This window comes from Schistocerca serialis, chromosome 8 (genome assembly GCF_023864345.2).
Source record: "Schistocerca serialis cubense isolate TAMUIC-IGC-003099 chromosome 8, iqSchSeri2.2, whole genome shotgun sequence".
NCBI classification, from domain to species: Eukaryota; Metazoa; Arthropoda; class Insecta; order Orthoptera; family Acrididae; genus Schistocerca; species Schistocerca serialis.
This window is the reverse complement of record NC_064645.1, coordinates 559792814-559814079: the sequence shown is the minus strand read 5'-3', so window position 1 is coordinate 559814079 and position 21266 is coordinate 559792814. Positions and strand designations below refer to the sequence as shown.

General features: G+C 39.8%; 1 protein-coding gene across 2 annotated transcripts in view; it reads left to right on the top strand.

Moving 5' to 3' along the window:
• LOC126416082 (protein numb) overlaps positions 1-3696 on the top strand; it is a 234531-nt gene extending 230835 nt beyond the window's left edge. For both annotated transcript variants that reach the window (XM_050083570.1, XM_050083569.1), the window contains one exon: positions 736-3696. In XM_050083570.1, the coding sequence (XP_049939527.1) occupies positions 736-1003 (268 nt within the window). In that variant the 3' untranslated portion in view covers positions 1004-3696. The remainder of the gene's footprint in view (positions 1-735) is intronic.
• Positions 3697-21266: the final 17570 nt, after the last annotated feature.

The window sequence follows — 21266 nt, the reverse complement described above, 5'->3', positions numbered from 1 at the left end:
TTTTATAAACAATATGATTGAAGAGTAGTTTTTTGCGTGTTGGAATGTGTGATCAGCTGACAGTGGACATAGCCTGCAACAATTGCAAGACTGAGCCCACCGTGTGCTGCTGTGACAGACAGTATCTTTGCCCCCCTTCAGCAGGTCATGTAAGTAGGACACTTGGCCCTTGCAGCTACAAAAGTGTTAACATCTCCATTAGCAATGGAGTGTTCCCAGTAGGTGTCAAGAGTTGTACAGTGTGTTATTAATATTTTTGCATAAGATTTAAGATACACACCTGCACAACATAGTCATACTCACCTTTAGACTTGATATTTAATTTTCATAGTTATATGAACAATTTAAAAGAATACTGCAGGAGAACTTGGATCAAAAGGGTTACTGGCATATTCTGTGTGTGCGTATGAATCTCTGACCATATCTCTGCAACTAGATTTCACAGACTTTACACCACAGTTTAGACAGATAACTATACTTGTCAACTTCAGTAGTTTTCTCTTTAAAATGACTGTCTGCTGTATATTTCCCAGAAGCCATTTATAGGCACCATAAAACTAAAATCTGAATACAAATGGAAACTGAGGCTAAAAATTCTTTGAATATTCATCATATACATGTAATGAATTAAAAAAGAAACCATTTCAAAGTAGGCTATGGCTTAAATGCATTCATTTGAAGCTTTTCAGTGTCAAGTGATTAGCATTTATTTGCATGCTCTGCTTCGTATTGCAGCAGGCAGCCGGTGGCACTGCCTGTGAAAGCTCCGGCCAGTGGTCTCCCACAACCAGATCAGTGGCTCGGTGCCGTAGTGGAAGCAGTGGCCCCATCGACACCTCCGCGGCGCGCTCCACCCCTCCAGCACCTGCGCGCCCACTCTCTGGGTTCGGCTGATGTCTTCTCTTCTGGCACACGTCGAGATCCATTTGATGCCGAATGGGCAGCTCCACCATCTGCGACACGGGAGCATCGAGCCACAAATCCGTTTGCTGTGCAGCTATAATTGTGGACATATTTTGCAGACTTCCCTGGTTGCTGCTTTGTGTGATAACTATTTTGGATGTTGCTACATAACCTTCCCCAGTCAAGTGACAGTCTGAGTTCAAAATTCAGTATATAGTTACAGGCATTGTACTAGAGGACATTTTATTAATATGACTCCTCCTCCACCATTTTCTGACCCTCCCCCCTTTTTTCCCTGAATGACAGATAACAAGAATACTATTATCTCCTTTGAAAAGCCTTAGATTTTATTTTATTTAATTCTTTCGTTATACTGTGTCAGGCAAGTGAAGAAAAAATGTGAAGAATTTTTTGTGTACTTTGTTGCTTTTTGTTTAAAGTCATCTTATTTAATGCCCCACAATTTCATGTTATTGATGTTATAGTGTTCACTTTTGTGTTGTCATGCCCAAGTACGCCTCACCCATAAATCTCAGTTGATGGAATGCAGTTCGTGATATATCTGTTTGTATTAGAGGTAAAATAGTTTTTATAGCTGACGCGGTGTACCAGTGTCGTAACATAAAAGCACACTACTTTTTTTCCTGTCTGTAAATCAGAATAACTTGGTTGAAGGTTCTCAAGTATGACTGTTATCAGAAATTCTGTAAGATGACAAACATTGTGATGTAGTATTTATTCCTTAAAAAGGCTGTGTTTTTTGCTTTGCAGTAGAATTCAGGGCCTGCTCTTAGTTTTATGGGAGATGTTCATTTGTCCGTGTTGTAATCATGCTTAGTATCCAGTTGACAGACTGAGGAAAGGTGTGGGGTTTCATACGGAGTGACTTCACAACTAGTTTATTTTCTTTTTTTTTTAATTTTTCCATAGTTTGTGCATGGTAGTGTGTGAAGGTCAATGGGAGGGACAAAGTGCTCTTCAGAAAAATTTCAATATGGTGGTCTCACAGTCACCCGCTATGAAATAGTGACTGAAATATGTTTCTTCCATTAATGCCACTTAATTCCATGATGTATCAAGTGAAAAAGTTTGGGTAATTATTGACATTATGAATTTGTCCCATTTTTCAGTTGCTTGCTGTATGTTAATGAAAGAATGTTATCTGTGAGACTGGTAATAAGGATTTGAAATAGGGAGGACACAGTACTGTTACTTGAAGTACTATTCATGTTTCTGAAAAGTTATTGACATGATATGTCAAATTGTTGCCAGTTTTTGCCTCCTGACCACTGCTGGTGCTGCTATTTTTTTCTGACTGAATTGTATGAAAGGTCTTAACTGGTGCTTATGGTACTGATTCTTCTGTTTAGAAGCCTGTTTTTCATATTGTATTGGTTGTGAGCCATGAAGCAACTCTGTTTTTTTATATTGATTCAAAGTCTCTAAACATGTACTTAAATGTTGTGAAAGAATATCTGGGAACATTTGTGTGTGTGTGTGTGTGTGTGTGTGTGAAAGAGAGTGCAAATTTTGTTTATCTCTATATGAAAGGAATCAAGAACAGGTGATAAAAAGTATATGGTGTACTGCCAAATAGTACGTTTACACATACTCATGTAAATTCTAGAAATACCTAATACGTAATCTAGATCTTCAGTTTTAACAACAAATATGTAAATAATCAATGATGTTACAGTATTAAATGAACACATGAAATATGTGTAGTGAGAAACTTTCCTATTTATCAAACAATACTTCTATCTCACATTTTCTCACAATTGATACCACAAATACACACACATTAGCTTAAACGGATGTGGTTTGCACGAAACAAGCACAAAATAGGTAACTGCTTTTGGAGTCAAATTTCTAATGTGCATGCAGAGACAGTAGTGATTTTCCTGCTGTCACAAGATATGCTTGATTAATTCAATTCATTTGGTCTGTTATGTAGAATGCGCTTCTCTGCCTCGAAAGCCGTCACTCCTACTAAGGAGTTACCAGATCATGCTTTCCAGGTTGAACCTAGTTTTAGTTTCCCCATAAGTTTCTCCCAGTATTTCCCAATCTCTGAAGGCAATCACACAACAAGACAAGCAAATTTGATAAGAAAAAATAATTGTGACAGTGGCAACAGACTGTTTAGTTCTTTTTCTTTTCTCTGTTTCTTTCATAAATCAATGCAAGTGGAAGCTAAAAATGTGACCTAGCTATTTACTGAACCTTACAACTGTCATTAGATCTGTGACATGTTCGATAAAATATTGCGAAATTGGAAACCACCTTTTTAAAAGACAGTTTTCAAAGGATTTCACAGTCTCAGCTAACTGAAGCTACATGTTGATGCTTAGAAATTACTCGTTGGTCTCTGTTATGTAGTTTCTGAATGGAGAGCCAGAATAACTAGTGTATGCAGTGGAGAGGTCGAAGAGGGGGCAAATGCTGGCTATATTCCTTGAAATATTAAGCACAAAGAAAATTTTAACTTATTACAACTAGCTTGTAGACAATTTGTTGTGTTAAATATGACTCAGAGTTTAGAAATGTTTAATTGTACCATTCCCAGGAGGGTGTGATGAGGCACCAACCTGATTAATTATGTACTTAAATTGTACTTACCTGTTAGATATTCATCAGTATTTGGTGCAGAAGAGATATTTTTTGAATATTCCTGTGGTCGGTGGGACCAGCACTGGCTAAGGTGCGGCCTCGCAAGCCGCCCCAGCCCTGCTTCTTGTCGTTCGTTATATTTGTGCTCGCTAACATAGAAAATATATCATATTGCGAGGTAAACTGGTGTTGATTACATATATTTATCCTCTGTCCCTCACTTTCAGAGTTCTCTTACAGTGGAGAAGCAGCAGAGACGCAGCAGCAGTGTTGCCCTTGTCCCAGTTTAAGACTGGAAATGAAATCAGTGACAGCAGACTTGCCTGGTTTTTGGACAGAGAGGAAGAGGGCAGCAGGTTACGTATTGGTGTCTGTGTAATATGTTTACAACTGTTGTGAATAGAATGAAGCAAAAATACAGTATACACTGACAGAAAAAAATCGCAACATCAAAAAATAATTTATGCAGAGTAATGAAATTTTGTGAAGATGAATACGCTTGTCTAGGTAACATATTTAAGTGTTTAATATTGCAAGATCACAGGTTAATGTAAGCGCGAGAGAGACCATTGCAAATGTGAATGGTGATTGAGTGTCGACACTCTGTACAGAATTTGGGTTACAAAAGCAGTATGTGGGAGAGTTTTATCCAGTTGGAACTCCCCAACCCCACAACTGGTATGCTGTTCATGAGTTCCAGCACAAGAAGCCAAATCACCAGACTCACATACAAATTTGCTGTCAGGGTGTGTAGGACAACAATGAGAGCGCTACTGTGTCATTCAAAATTGCACCACGGTCCACAACTCCAGTTGTAGGTCCCATGTGTCTAGCATGCAGACAGTTTGCTTGCAGGCCCTCAACTGGGCTCTTCCTAACCAAGACACAGCCATCACTGGCACCAAGGCAGAACTATCTTTCATCAGAAAACACAGCAGACCTCCATCCTGTCCGCCAGTGTGCTCTCACTTGACACCACTGAAGTTGCAAATGTGATGGGATTTGGGGTCAGTGGAGTGCATGTTCCATGGCGCCTGGCTTAGAGCTGTCCTTGAAATAACTAATTTGTAACAGTCTGCTGTGTCTGCTGCTCAAATTGCTGCTGCAGATGTAGTGTGCTGCACCATAGCCACACACCAAACACAATAGTCTTTCTCTCAGTAGTGGCTGTCTGGAGCCTGGCCTTCTTGCTTCTGTACATTCCCATACCCACTACTGCCAGCAGTCACATACAGTGGTCACCTTCCTGCCAAGTATTTCTGCAATACAGCAGAAGGAATGTCCAGCTTCTCATAGCCCTTTTACACAACCTCATTCAAACTTGAAGTGTTGATAATGACTTCTTTGTCACCTTAAAGAAATTCTTACATCAGCTCACCCTGTCCAATCTCACAGGTAACTTAATGCTCACAACTGTTACAGCGTGCATTTAAAGCAAACGTGATTTGCATCCTCACATAGTGGCACGACTAGCGCTACTCTTACATGAGAGGTACGAAATCTGGTTATACAACAGTCTTTCAGGTGTAGAAACACACCTACCACTTTCTGTATATGTTGCACAGCTGCTTTTTGTAGTTACGATATTTTTTTCCCTGTCAGTGTAGTTCATCACACACCCTCCCCCCCCTTCTTTTACCCAAATCTTGCAGAGTCTGAAGATTCAGGAACATACTGACAAGATGGGGGAGAAAAGTGTAAGTTAAGACAATCATCCTCACAGGGGTAGTCATGGGGGTCAGGAACTATGTTGGTAAGGAGTATCAGGTAACTATAATTTTTAAACAAAAGGCAAGGCTTGGTGATATGACATGTGATTAAGGATCTCTGGGCAAAGCTAATCATGTAGTGGTTATTAAGGGAATAGGGAATAGGGAATAGTTTGAATCATAATGTCAACTATGCAACTGAGGATGACATTAGGCACAGTGTTGGGAACACTAATGTAAAAACTGCATCTCTGTGTGAGCGATATGGCAGCCCATGGATGAAGTGTAATGTTGGATGTGTAAATGCAAAGCTTCAGGAGTTTCTCAGCAGAGTGGCCTGATTACATCTGAGTGTGATTGAAGCATAGCGCGTGAACGGTTACACCACAGACAGCGCTCACTGTGGCACCAGGGAAAGGGGGGAGGGGGTGATAGCTTGAACAGCACAAAGGCTAACATTTGGACAATAACATATGGAAATACTATCTCACTGGTAAATATCGATTATTTTACAACCACATAGTTTCATTGTATGAAATTGTTTTTACCCAGAATACAAAGAGCATTAAAAAGAAGTGTGTTCTTTTGCTGAAAACTCAATTTATTGTTAAAGAGGCAGTGCAAGATTGACAATGAGTGAACAATAAAGTTACACTTCAGTACCAATCTGAAGCACTATTTGCACCAAAAACTCTCCCTCTTTTTGTTGTTAGTGGCTACATGATAGACCCCATGGAATTTCATGCCTTCTGAGGAACATTAATAAATAATATAAAATGATCAGAAACAGTTTAAAAAATGTGTACATCAGTGATGGATCTGCATCACAGATAAAAACAGAAATTCTCATGAATTATAAAAAAGGGTTTTTTGGAGTAAAGTAGAGTGGCATTTTGCTGCCAGCAGTCATGGAAAAAGTTGATGTGATGGTGTATGTTTAACAACATTGTACCTTACAGCCAAAACAAGTCCCAAAGGCCACCTTATGCCTGTCACGTTTAGAAGAAGACTGCTTTATTTTTTCTGAAGTAATTTCAGGTATCAAATATCAGCGTGTCAGTCAGGCGCAAGTACTAGAAACTGAAACTGAGGTAAAATAATGTTGCACCTATGGCATGAAAATCAAACACACAAGGGGGAGATATTGTTTCATTTTGATAGACTCAGAATCACTGCAAGTTTTTAGAGTTTTTGAATGAAAATGGTACTTTCAAACACCTGTATTCATACAGGCAGATTGGGGGTTTATTTTGTTGAAGGGATTGTATTATACACCAACACTGCTACGAGACAAGATGAGAAACTTGTGTATAGGTGCTGTTGTTGGAAGGAGGGGGGGGGGGGGGGGGGGGGACAACAACGACCAAGGAAAATAGTGATTGCTTAATACAGTTTATGTAGCATTCTGGACCTTATAACTCCTTTCACTGGCCATGATGATATGTTGTTGTTGTTGTCTTCAGTCCTGAGACTGGTTTGATGCAGCTCTCCATGCTACTATATCCTGTGCAAGCTTTTTCATCTCCCAGTACCTACTGCAGCCTACATCCTTCTGAATCTGCTTAGTGTATTCATCTCTTGGTCTCGCTCTACGATTTTTACCCTCCACGCTGCCCTCCAATACTAAATTTGTGATCCCTTGATGCCTCAGAACATGTCCTACCAACCGATCCCTTCTTCTGGTCAAGTTGTGCCACAAATTTCTCTTCTCCCCAATCCTATTCAATACTTCCTCATTAGTTATATGATCTACCCATCTAATCTTCTGCATTCTTCTGTAGCACCACATTTCGAAAGCTTCTATTCTCTTCTTGTCCAAACTATTTATCGTCCATGTTTCACTTCCATACATGGCTACACTCCATACGAATGCTTTCAAAAATGACTTCCTGACACTTAAATCAATACTGGATGTTAACAAATTTCTCTTCTTCAGAAACGCTTTCCTTGCCATTGCCAGCCTACATTTTATATCCTCTCTACTTTGACCATCATCAGTTATTTTGCTCCCCAAATAGCAAAACTCCTTTACTACTTTAAGTGCCTCATTTCCTAATCTAATTCCCTCAGCGTCACCCGACTTAATTAGACTACATTCCATTATCCTTGTTTTGCTTTCGTTGATGTTCATCTTATATCCTCCTTTCAAGACACTGTCCATTCCATTCAACTGCTCTTCCAAGTCCTTTGCTGTCTCTGACAGAATTACAATGTCGTCGACGAACCTCAAAGTTTTTATTTCTTCTCCATGGATTTTAATACCTACTCCGAATTTTTCTTTTGTTTCCTTTACTGCTTGCTCAATATACAGATTGAACAACATCGGGGAGAGGCTACAACCCTGTCTTACTCCCTTCCCAACCACTGCTTCCCTTTCATGTCCCTCGACTCTTATAACTGCTATCTGGTTTCTGTACAAATTGTAAATAGCCTTTCGCTCCCTGTATTTTACCCCTGCCACCTTTAGAATTTGAAAGAGAGTATTCCAGTCAACATTGTCAAAAGCTTTCTCTAAGTCTACAAATGGTAGAAACGTAGGTTTGCCTTTCCTTAATCTTTCTTCTAAGATAAGTCGTAAGGTCAGTATTGCCTCACGTGTTCCAGTGTTTCTACGGAATCCAAACTGATCTTCCCCGAGGTTGGCTTCTACTAGTTTTTCCATTCGTCTGTAAAGAATTCGTGTTAGTATTTTGCAGCTGTGACTTATTAAGCTGATAGTTCGGTAATTTTCACATCTGTCAACACCTGCTTTCTTTGGGATTGGAATTATTATATTCTTCTTGAAGTCTGAGGGTATTTTGCCTGTTTCATACATCTTGCTCACCAGATGGTAGAGTTTTGTCAGGACTGGCTCTCCCACGGCCGTCAGTAGTTCCAATGGAATATTGTCTACTGCGGGGGCCTTGTTTCGACTCAGGTCTTTCAGTGCTCTGTCAAACTCTCCACGCAGTATCGTATCTCCCATTTCATCTTCATCTACATCCTCTTCCATTTCCATAATATTGTCCTCAAGTACATCGCCCTTGTATAGACCTTCTATATACTCCTTCCACCTTTCTGCTTTCCTTTCTTTGCTTAGAACTGGGTTTCCATCTGAGCTCTTGATATTCATACAAGTCGTTCTCTTATCTCCAAAGGTCTCTTTAATTTTCCTGTAGGTGGTATCTATCTTACCCCTAGTGAGATAGGCCTCTACATCCTTACATTTGTCCTCTAGCCATCCCTACTTAGCCATTTTGCACTTCCTGTCGATCTCATTTTTGAGACGTTTGTATTCCTTTTTGCCTGTTTCACTTACTGCATTTTTATATTTTCTCCTTTCATCAATTAAATTCAATATTTCTTCTGTTACCCAAGGATATGTATTGGATCAAATTAGAGAACCTAAACATAATAATACTTCCCAAAACTCAGCTGGATGTCATTGTAGCCTCATTGAAAGAATAACAGTGTATGACAAAGCACTCGGATGGAAAATATCTAAAGTGCATCTAAAATGCAGTCTGGCCGGAGTTGGTAGTCATGTGTGCGTGAGGTGTGCTTACTTGTGTGAATTAATGGTGTTTGTATCTCTTTTTTTTTTTTGACAAAGGCTGTGGCTGTAAGCTTTATGTGCAAGTGTCTTTTAGTTGTGCCTGCCTGCAACTTAACTTATAATCTCTGCGGTAAGTAGCAATGTATCTTTTCCTAGATTGTTGATATTCCTACTGAAATTTTCCATCGTTTTATTTTGAACCAAAAGTAGTTAAAACTTTGACAAAAATTATTTGTTACTTAACATTCAGTTTTCTTCATGTCAGTTTCATTAAATTAAAATTTAAGTTTCATTACATTTTAAAGATAAGAAATTACGTTTCTTATATTTTCACAAAGTGAAAATTAAAAGCAAGCAGTAATCAGTTTTTATACCAAATGGTTTATATTTTAAAGTACCATATGCTGTTAGATTCAAAGGCCTCTTACAGTTATTGAACTGTGTTATTGTAAGTTATTATTTGTGACAAATTTGTTAATAAAAGTAAACAAACTGTATTTTGATAAAAGACAAATCAGTGAGCAGATGTTTGCTAAGATGGTTCAAATGGCTCTGAGCACTATGGGACTCAACATCTTAGGTCATAAGTCCCCTAGAACTTAGAACTACTTAAACCTAACTAACCTAAGGACATCACACACACCCATGCCCGAGGCAGGATTCGAACCTGCGACCGTAGCAGTCCCGCGGTTCCGGACTGCAGCGCCAGAACCGCACGGCCACCACGGCCGGCTGTTTGCTAAGAGGCCATATCTGTGTTGTAACAGAATTTCTATGTTGTAACAGAATTTCTATGTTGTAACAGAATTTGAAAAAGATCTTCAAGAAGTGTGCCACAACTTTTTAGTTATATTTGGTGTTCTGTCATGGAATATCTTGTCTCTCTCTCTAGTCAGACAGCTGATAGTGATGTATGCAGTTAATCTTGTGTTTCATTTGAAGTACTGGGTAAAAACGGCAGCTGAGTAGTAAAAGAGGAGGGACAGTGGCTTTTTGAAAGTAGCAGTTTTTTTGTATTATACATGTGCAAAGGAATTTAGAAATAGACCTCAAAATTATGAATGTGAGTTGATTAGCATTTTTCAACATAGTCCCCACATGGTTCAGACAATTGTCCCATTGCAGCACTAAGTTCAAGATACCATTATGGTAGAATTCGTCCAGGTGAGAGTGGAACCACTGTTGGACTTCTCTCTTCGCTTCGTCATTGCACGTTAATTGCTGTCCTGTGAGGAACTTCTTCAGTGAACTGAAAACTTGGAAATACGTAGGAGCAAAGCTGACCTGTATGGTGGGCATTCTAGACTTTCCTGGTAAATTGAATGGAGTTCGTCGACCGTTCTAATCACTACATGTGGCCTCGCATTGTCATGGAGGATAAGAACATTGTCCATATTGATAATCCCTCTGTGCTTCTTCCTAGTGGCAGTCCACAGACATGACAGTGTGGAACAATAACTATCAACAATGATGGTTGCTCCTAGTGGCATGAAATCCATCAGGAACAGTCCATCTCAGTCCCAGAAGATAACAAACTTTCCCAACAGATGGCACTGAACAGAATTTTTCTTTTGTCATGTCCTGTTCATTCAATTGCAATCTGAAATGCTGTATCCGTGTTTCATCACCAGTAACAATGCGGTCCAGGAACCTGTTGCCCTCCTCAGCCTACAGTTGCAGATGATTCAGTGAAGCAATCATTCGCTTGCTTTTCATCATGTCATCCATCTGCTGAGCCACCCATTCCCAATGAAACACTAAGCTCCCAGGAAATGTCCGTAAGTTGCACATACCAATTCGCTTTCATCATTACGCACACACAGGAAATGTGTCAGCGACTAACTCCACCTCCCTGAACGCTCATTGTGATGCAGGTCTTCACGGCCTTTTTCAAGCTCTCAACCCACTTTTCCCCACAGTTGGACTGCATATTCCTGTTTCCCTGTAGGTCTTGATGGGCATTCGTCCCTTGCTCCATGTGAGACAAATCACACTTCGTTGCTTGTATGCTGTGGATGTGTGGAGCACGACTGCCATCTTCAACAACTGACAGCAGCACCATGCTGTGGAGTTGCAGCAGACCAGACCAGGGCGATCCAAGAAAAGTTGACCACTAGGAATGGCTATGTTGACTTTGCATTTACAGCAGTAATTTGACCAAAAGGAAATAAGAGCAAAGACTTTCATTCACCCCCATAACGGAAAGAGTGCCATGATAATCTCTCCATTGGCTAAAGATTCAAGATTAGTCCCCCTTTGGACCTCTGGGAGGGGACTATGAAGGGGGAGGTGACTATGAGAAAAACAGTGAATAACCAATGAAAGGGTAACATTCTAAATGTCAGACATGGAGTGTAAGAAGTTTGAACATGATAGAGAAGCTAGAAAATTTGAAAAGGGAGATGCAAAGGCTCAATCTAAACATAGTGAGAGTCAGTGAAGTGAATTGAAGTGGCAAGAAGATGAGGATATCTGGTCATATGAACATGTAAACAGCAACAGAGAATGTGGTAAAGGGAGCATGATTCATTACATACAGAAACAGAAGGTAGAGATAGTTAATGTGAAGAGTTCAGTGATAGTGTTGTTCTCATCAGAATCAAATCGAACTACAATAGTTCAGGCATACATGCCAATATCATAAGTGACATAGGAATGAAACAAACAGGTAGTGCAGAGAAGCAAAGGCAAAATGATTCCCGGGAAAACGTGAAAGAATCAAAAAAGAAATGATCATTGAAGGAGTGATTCAGCACATAAAAATGTCTGAACAACCTTCGCTAAAATTGAAAGCAGGGTCATCAACATTAAGACTGTAATGGGAATTCCATTGTTAACACAAGGAAGAGAATGGTTAGGTGGAAAGAGTTCATAGAAGGCATGTATGGGGATGGGGGAGGGGTGGGGCTTGTCTGGGTAGGGTCAGAGTTTAATAAATAAGGGGCAGTCAAATGAAAACAAAACAGATGGGGAAAAAAATGATCAGGTGCAAGGAGGACTCACAATCTGAGGATTCCATACAGGTCATCCATCCCGAGAATCAAGAACATTGATAATTTTTGTCATTCTCGACATTGATACCGGCGAGGTATCGCTCGTGTAAATTTCAAGATTTTCCAGTGTGTTTCAAGTTTGAAGTAGAAAAACAAAAAACAAAAGAACTATTTCTTTCATTGATACAAGTACAAATTAACAGTTTTGTGATGTTTTCTCTCATTAGTACTTTGAAACCTTGCTTCTTGCCAGATTTTATGGTTCTAGGTCAATGGGAAGTGTCCTATAGATTCTGATGTATGACGTAAATGGCTGTCTCTCTTGATTCCATTGACTTATTTGTTACACCGCCAAGGGACTATAGACCTCAATATTGGTCATAAAGTGGGGAGCTTAGAGGCATAACGACATATCTACAAAATGCTTGAGATGAAGGCAAAAGCATTTTTACAGCAGTAGAAACACTATTGCTACGACCAACAAATTCACAGTTCTTAGAGTGTGTTTATGTTCATTCAGCAATTCCCAGCTTTAACATTAAGGCAGTGGTGAAGCAGATATGTAAAAATGGCCAGTTTTGGAGATTCGTCATTATGACTCTAAACCCCCAAATTTCAACGTGATGCGTGTACCTGTTCTTGAGAAAAGAGGTCTCTAAAGACAGTTGGACAACAAAATGATCCTTTAAGGGTTCCTGTTTTTTACCAAATGAGATACAGAATCCTAAAAAGTGAATGAACTGGCTATCATTTCAAAAGTAAGCACCATAACTGTTATTACATTTATCCCACTGTGATATAAGTTGATCAAACCCTTCATGGAAAAATGTTTTGTAGTTACCTACAAACTATGATTGTAACCAGCATTCCCCTCTTCATTCTAAGCAAATCAATGCCCGTAAATCCATTTTTAAGGGCACAAAAAACAAGGAAATTACATGGATAGAGATGAGACTATATTTAGAATATGTAAGGGCTTTGCAGCGAACTAGAAACAACCTTCACAGTGTGTGGGCAGGTACAGTTCTGGTTCCATAGGGAATCACAAACATTTTTCCATGAAGACAGTGACCATCTTGTCTCATCGTGGTATAAATTTATTAACAGTTACAGCAATTACTTTGAAATACTAAAACTGTTTACTTACTTTCTTTCCATCTCTCTCGTTTTCGTTTGACTGCCCCATACATTTTTGGAAGACTTATCATCACAAAGGCAGAAATTATAGCTAATATTCCATAGGAATTTCTGAATACAATGGGGACAGTGGCAACAAAGCAATTATTCAAGGTGATGTTAAGACTGTATAAAACTGGAGACATAAGAGGGTGGTTTGAAAAGTTCTCGGAATCACCATAAGAGGTCAGCCCTAGCACAATGAGTTGTTCACGTGATATTCATTGGAGTGTTGCCTCTAAATACGTGCCACATCAGTGCTCTTGTAAGAATTCTGTGAGGTGCTGTGGCTCTGTTGTTGTTCCCACATAATGATTTGCGAAGATGGAAAAAAATCAAGATTTGAGCAGTGATTAAAGACTTCGTAAAGAAAGGTATGAAAGCAAAGGACATTCATGCCAATTTCAGAATACACTGGGGACTCTGCTCCCTCATATTCAACTGTAGCCAAATGGACAAATTAATTTTAATTTGGTCATGAGAGGTTAGATGATGATCTGCGCAGTGGCTGGCCAAGATATGTCACTACTCCAGAAATCATTGCAAAAATGCACAAAATGGTCATGGAGGATTGCTGATTGAAAGTATGTGAAACTGGTCACACTTGCCAGATGTCGTCTGAAAGGGTATATCACTGATTAACTGAAGAATTGAAAAATTTATCTTCAAGTTGTGTGCCGCGACTCTTGACGTTGGATCAAAAATGCGTGAGAATGGACATAACGGAACTATGTTTGGCCTGTTTTAGCAGAAACGAACAAGATTTTTTGCACTGTTCTGTGACCACAGATAAAACTTGGGTGCACCACTATACTCCAGAGACAAAACAACAGTCAAAGCAGTGGAAACATGCTGATTCTCTGCCACCAAGGAGAGCCAAGACAATTCCTTCGGTGGGAAAGGTCATGGCATCAGTGCTCTGGGATGCGATGGGGATTCTGTTTGTAGATTATCTCCCCACTGGGCAAACAATTACTGGAGAATACTATGCTAACCTCCTGCATAAATTGCAACAAAAGATACGTAAAAACAGGCCAGGTTTAGCAAGGAAGAACGTCATCTTCCATCAAGACAATGCGTGCCCGCACACACATGCTGTCACCATGGCAAAATTACACAAACTAAAGTATGAATTGATGCCACACCCATCTTATTCACCTGATATGCCACCATCAGACTTCCATCTCTTCCCAAAACTGAAAATTTTTCTATGTAGAAAGAGATTCGCTTCAAGTGAAGAATTCATAGCTGGAGTTGACAACTATGTGCACACCTGGAGGAAACTAATTTTCAAGATGGGACCAAGGCACTGGAACATTGTTGGACCAAGTGCATTAATCTACGAGGAGACTATGCTAAAAAATAAAAAAAAGTTTGTGTTGTAAGTACTTTTTCTATTCCATTCAGAGAACTTTTCAAACCACCCTCGTACCATCAGGCTGACAAAAAAATATCATCTACCTAATCTTAAAGATAGGAAGGACAAGTGAATGTGAGCACTATCACACTGTCAGCATAATGGCTCATGCATCCAGGTTGCTGAAAAGAATAGTATACAGAAGAATGGTAAAGAAATTCGAGGATCTGTTAGATGACAATCAGTCTGGCTTTTGGAAGAATACACATCAGAGATGTGGTGCTTACATTGTGATTGATAATGGAAGCAGGACTTACGAAAAATTCCACTCATATTCTAAGAATTTGTCAACTTAGGAAAAGTGTTTGACTGTGTAAAGTGGTGCAAAATGTTCAAAATTCTGAGGAAAAGAACAATATCTACAAGAACCAGGAGGAAACAATAACAGTTGATGACCAAGTACAAAGTGATCGGATTAAAAGGGGTGTAAGAGAGGGTTACAGTCTTCCATTCCTGCTGTTCGATCTGCACATCAAAGAAGCAGTGATGAAAATGAAAAAAGATTCAGAAGTGGGCTTAAAATTCAGGGTGATAAAATGTCAATGATAAAATTAACCGATGACATTGCATTTTTCAGTGAAAGTGAAGAAGAATTACAGTATATGTCGAATGAAATGACAGCCTACTACATACAGAATAGGGATTGAAAGTAAACCTAAAAGACATAAATGAGTAGTAACAGTAATGATAAGTAGTATAAATGAGATTGGCAACAAACATAACATCAAAATTCAGGACCTTGAAGTAGACTAAATTAACACTGGAATGTCTGTACCAGTCAGTCTGACTGGTAAATATTGTTTAACATTTACTACATAGCAATCATTTTAATTTAGGGGGCTTATATTTCATGACTTTTAATGTACTTTGGTTGTTTATAATTTCAGTAAAAGGCAAACATCTATTACTGAAACTGAACGAATTATAAACATTTTTACTTTAAAGGTCCACAGTCAGTGATTCTGACGAGTGAGATATTTTTTACTTAAAGTCTCTAAAGTGGTAACAATTGGTTTTTCCTTCCTCTTAGCTTATTATATTTTATTTCGCTGTTGTGATCTTGTTCCCTGTGCTTTCCATTTTACTTCATTTAGTGGAAGAGTGGATATGTTGCTGTTCTGTCAATACGTTGTTGTGCACAGCAGAAGTTTAGATCTCCACATTTTTACAGTGCGCCAGTGTTTTCATTCAGGTGGAGAATTACAGAATTACTTGAACAATTTATCAGAAGAAGAGTCTGAAAGAGAAGATATTTTTGAATGTGATTAGCTGGATGATAAAGATGACACACAATATCAATCCTACAAAACAGAACAAGGCAAATCATCAGAGTCTGGAGATGAATATTCAGAATCAGTACAGTAACATACAGGGATACCACAGTGCTTGCAGGTTCGATTCCAGTGGTGCCACAAATTCCTTCATTCTCTCAGGGAAGAAAAAAGAAAGGATCACATCCATCTCAGCATCTAGAAGTTGGAACTGACGAGACAGCAGCCGATGGAACAGTGGGGACTCAAATTGCACCAGGCTATGCACCTGCAGTATTAGGGCAGTAGGTGGAAACCCCAGGGCCAATGTGTAATGCAGAGAAACTTAAACATAGGGAATTACTGGAGTCCATGGCAAGTGTTAATAGAGCAATAATATTCTACAAAACATAAAGAACGTAGCAGAAATTGGAGCCAGAGAATATCTCCATGATGACACATGGGTACTTGATATTGCTCAATTAGAAGCTGCCATAGCAATAATGAATGCATATGAAGTGTATGGAGAAAAGAATTTCCCTCTCAAACTTCTGTTGTCTCAATATTGGGGATGACCATTTTTTTTCTCATAGTATGGGAAGAAATAAGTTCATAGAAGTCTGTGATTTTTTTAAGGTTTGACGACAAGGACACATGTCCCAAATGACTCAAGACCGATAACTTCACAGCAGATACCACAGTCTTGAATCCTTTGTAAGCAACTGTTTCTGGAGCTGTAAATCAGGTGTATTTATAACCACAGATGAGCAGCTTTATCCATGCAAAGCAGAAGTGACTGTGCTGCTATATACAACAGTTGAAGTAATAAACCAGATAAATTTGTTTTGAAGTTCTGGCTTGCAGCAGATGCTAATAGTAAATGTGTGGTGATTGGATTTCTGACTTCAGTAAACAGAGCGAAAGACTCACAAATATACTGTTGCAGAGCATGTTGTTACATGTCTTGTGCAACATTTCACTTCAAAATAAAGAAATTTAGCGTATGATAATTTCTTCACAGCCAGAAATTTTGCAGAGCGATTGAAATGGGGGGGAACACAATCGTGGTTGGCACACTGAAGAAAATTCAGTGAGAAGTTCCTCCATCAGTAAAGCCAGGATCAACTGGATCTTTGTATGATACTGTCTTACGCAAATATGGTGACACAGCAATTACTTACTGTTGGGGAAAGACCAAGAAAACTGTTGCTCTACTGAGCACAATGCACCAGTCAGTTGCAGTGGACCAAGAAACATAGAAGAAACTCTCTGCACCTGTGAGCTGTTAACAATTCCACTAAATTTGAAGTTGATCTCACCTGTACAATGTGAACTTTGGCTGCCACAGGTGACCTACACGCAGTTTTTTCATTGTGCTAGACCTTGTTGGAATCAAAACCTGGATCCTTTACAGGGAGAGAACATCCCAGCAAATGTTTCCTTTGAAATTAGTGGAACAAGTCTCCTCTATGTATGTACAATCAAGGAAAGAGCCTTCTAATACATTCATTGTAATGACTATCAAATAGAAGAATGCAAAAGTTCAGACAAAACTAAAAATCTGTGTTGCAGCTCAAGAAATTCATACATGGCCCATGTGCTGGAAATGTTCAGTTTGTGTATGCAAAGTATTTTAACAAAAATGGTGGCTTTGATTAAAAACGTGGCATAGAGAGAAAATAATGTTGAATTAACTTCCTGAGGAGCTAGAGTATTGAAACTTTCTACATAACTCGGCACTGGATGACAATGCAATATTAACCTTTCTTGTCTTGTGTGTGGTGGAGGGTGCTTCATGTAATACTGCTATTTGCTTCCTTTTCCTGTCCCAGTCGCAATAAGAAAGATTGCTGGGAAGCCTCCAGTAAGCTTGAATCTCCTTAATTTTTAACATCACCGTCTTTTCGTGAGATCTGCATAGGAGGATGTTATTATTCATTGACTAAGGTGTAGAGTAATTGAAAGAAACCTGAGATTTTCCACACTTCTCTATTGCAACATCAAATTGATTGAAAAAATTTCACACGCACACAGAAGACTAAAAAGCAGTGAATAATTACCTGAATAAAAAGCTTTTTAATGCAACACATTTTTAAAACGGATTAAAATATAAAATAATTTCACCTGGCACATACAGTTTCTTAACCTCGTACAGATAGTCCTGAAAATTTCTAATAGGAATGGCAAGACTTTTACAATTTAAAATGAAAAACCTGGGTCACATGCAGTAGATATTAGTAAGATGTGTAGAGAGTAGGTGTTCTTGAGAAAAATCTCATGTTATTTCATATCATTTGCAGTGCAATAAAATTGTTAGTGACTCAGGTGAACTATTCATGCATCAATTATCTATTGCAATTGTCTCCATGTTTCCACTTTAAATTTTACAAGTATTGTCATAGCTGTTAAAAATTCACAAGCACAAATTTTCAGGACTGAGGTTATGGAGTTAGGAATCTGTAAGGAGTTAGTAGAAATTATTTTATACTTCTCAGTCCATTCTTAATGTGTACTAAGCTATAAACCTTATTATTTTTCTTCAGTTATAGTTTCTATAGAAAAATTTAAGCAGAACACATTGATAGGGTAAGAATTATACACAAGTGACAATTAAAGACACTGTACTGAATTAATTTTAAAAGTAAAACTGAAAAAGACTTCATTGGCCATAGTGACCAACAGCAGTCCCTCCAGGTAGTTCCTGCTAGTGACAAGTCGTGGGAGATGGGCAACGGCACAAAATAGGGGATTGCCTTTAGCGGCGATGTACAGCGGGGACTTCGTGTGCCCCAGGACCACTACGGTAGCTGAGAAGGCCCTATGGGAACCCTGAAACGTGACGGGTAACGGGGCTCTGGTGAAGCTGCGATAGGCCTAGCAAGCCAGTAGTGGATAAATCAACTGCTTTTAAAAAGGGAACATGCCTCGGATCACGGAACGGATTTAAAGGAAACCGACCAAGCAATGGAAAAGGATTACGAGATGGTTTACGGCTGGGCACCTTAAACGTAAGGACTCTAACTGGGAAGTTAGAAGAAATTGTAGAAATGATGGAAAGGAGGAAATTGGACATCTTGGGACTTGCTGAGACTAGGTGGAGAGGAGTTGGTGAAAAACCACTAAGTAAAGGATGTAAACTGTACTGGATAGGGAATGAGAGGGGAAGAAATGGAGTGGCAATAGTGGTCAGAGAGGGTCTGCAGGAGGAGGTGGAAGGTATCAATGATCGAATGATAAAAGCCAGAGTACGGGTGAAAGGAAAAAGCATTGAAATCATCCAAGCATATGCCCCACAGGTGGGGTGTACAAAAAAGGAGGAGGAGGAATTTGAAGATGACATGCAAAAGCAGCTAAATGGAGGAAATCAGATTATAATAGGGGACCTCAATGCACATGTTGGCACAGACAGGAAAGGGTTCGAGGAGATAATGGGACCAGAGGGCTGGGGGAACCGAAATAGAGAAGGAAAATTGTTGCTGGAATTCTGCAAGAGGAATGGGCTGGCGATCGCAAATTCCTGGTACAAGAAGAGGAGTAGTCACAAAATAACTTGGTACAGTGGGGACTGGTCCCAAACTTCAGTAGTAGACTATGTGCTAGTGGATAGGCAGATGATGAGCAGCCTCACAGATGTTAAGGTCATACCATCTGAGGCCTTAGACAATGACCATCAGCTGTTGGTAGCCACCCTGAGAGAGAAAAAAGATAGGAGGGCAACAGATATACAGGAGAAAAGGTTGAAGACATGGATGCTGAAAGAGGATGAACGGAGGACCCAGTACCAGACACTGATCAGGAAGAAGCTGCCAAAGGAAGATCAGAGAACAGTGGAAGAAGAACGGGGCGATTTTAAGAGGGCTCTAGTTGAGGCAGCTGAGACTGTGTGCGGAAGAACTAGCACAAAGAGGAGAAGTAGGTAAACCCCGTGGTGGAACAACATATGTAAAGAGGCAGTACTTCGAAAGAACAAAGCCTTCAGAGAATGGTTCCAGACCCGAACAGAGGAAGCTAGGGTAAAATATAAGGAAAGCAAGAAAGCGGCACAGACCACAGTAAGGGCGGAGAAGAAGAAGTGGATGGAAAAATGGACAAGAATGTTAGAAGAGGACAGTGAAGGGAACAAAAAAGTACTTTACACCATGGTAAGAAATAAGAGGAACGACAGAAGCGAGTGCCTGAGGATCATGGATAATAATGGAAGAGTTGTGGAGGAAATGCATGAGCTCAAAAAGATTTGGAAGGAGTACTTTGAAGATCTGTTGAATGCCGCCAAGCGGGTAACTAACAGCGATGGAGAGCCTAAGGCAGCAGACAATTATAATAGTGGGGAAATTGATGATCTAACTTGGAATGAAGTAGAAGAAGCCATAAAGAGGATGAAAGGGGGCAAGGCACCAGGTTGGGACGAAGTAACAGTGGATATGATACGAGCAGCAGGAGAAGTAGGAACCCAGTGGCTATACAGAGTGCTGAGGGTGGTGTGGAAGGAGAACAGAATTCCTGAGGATTGGAAGAAAGGAATTATAGTCCCGATCTTCAAGAAAGGGGATAAAAGATGTGAGAACTACAGAGGAATCACCCTGCTATGCCACTGTGGAAAAATCTATGAAAAGATGCTGGAGAAGAGAATAAGAAGCAGTATTGAAAGTAGACTGCAAGAGGAGCAGTACGGTTTCAGACCGGGAAGATCAACAACGGACCTCATATTTGCGGTAAGGCAACTGCAGGAAAGGCACTATGAGTACGGGAAGGACTTAATCATGGCCTTTTTGGATATTGAGAAGGCGTATGACAGTATCTGTAGGGACAAGCTCTGGGATGTGCTGAACGCAAAAGGGATAGATGAAGAGATAACACGAAAAGTCAGAAAAATGTATGAAGGAAGTGAGAGTTGTGTGAAAGTGGGGAGGGAACGTACTGCATGGTTCAAGCTGGAAAATGGGCTGCGACAGGGAAGTGCACTTTCGCCTTTATTGTTTATTATTGTTATGGATGAAATCCTACAGCAAGTATCAGATGCAATTGGAGATCATAAAATGAAAGCAGTGCTTTTTGCCGATGACCTGATGTTATGGGGAAATTGCGTGAAGGAGGTGCAAGAGCAGTTAGATGCATGGGAGGCAACGGCAGCACAATATGGAATGCATTTCTCTGCAAAGAAAAGTGAAATAATCGTCACAACAAGGAAGAAGAATAGGCCAAATGTGGATATAACTTGTGGAGGAGAAAAACTACAAGTGGTAGAGAACTTCAAGTACCTGGGAAGCGTGATTGAAAGTAAGGGGGGAAACGCAATGGAAATAAATGAAAGGTGCAGAAAAGCAGGGCAGTTCTACAAATGCATTAGGGGGCTTATTTGGAGCAAGGAGGTGCCACAGAAATCCAAGGGAATTATATACCGAACCTACTTTGTCCCCATATTGACATACGGAAGTGAGACATGGGTAATGCACAAAAGCGACAAAAGTAGAATACAGGCTAGTGAAATGAAGTTCCAGAGGAGCAGGTTGGGTGTAACAAGACGAGACAGATTGCGAAATTTGTATGTGAGGGAAAGACTAAAGGAGGAACCAGTACAGGACAGGATAGAAAAATCAAGACTGCAGTGGTATGGACACATGAAGAGAATGGATGAGGGAAGAATTCCAAAGAGGATGTTTGATCTGCAACTGG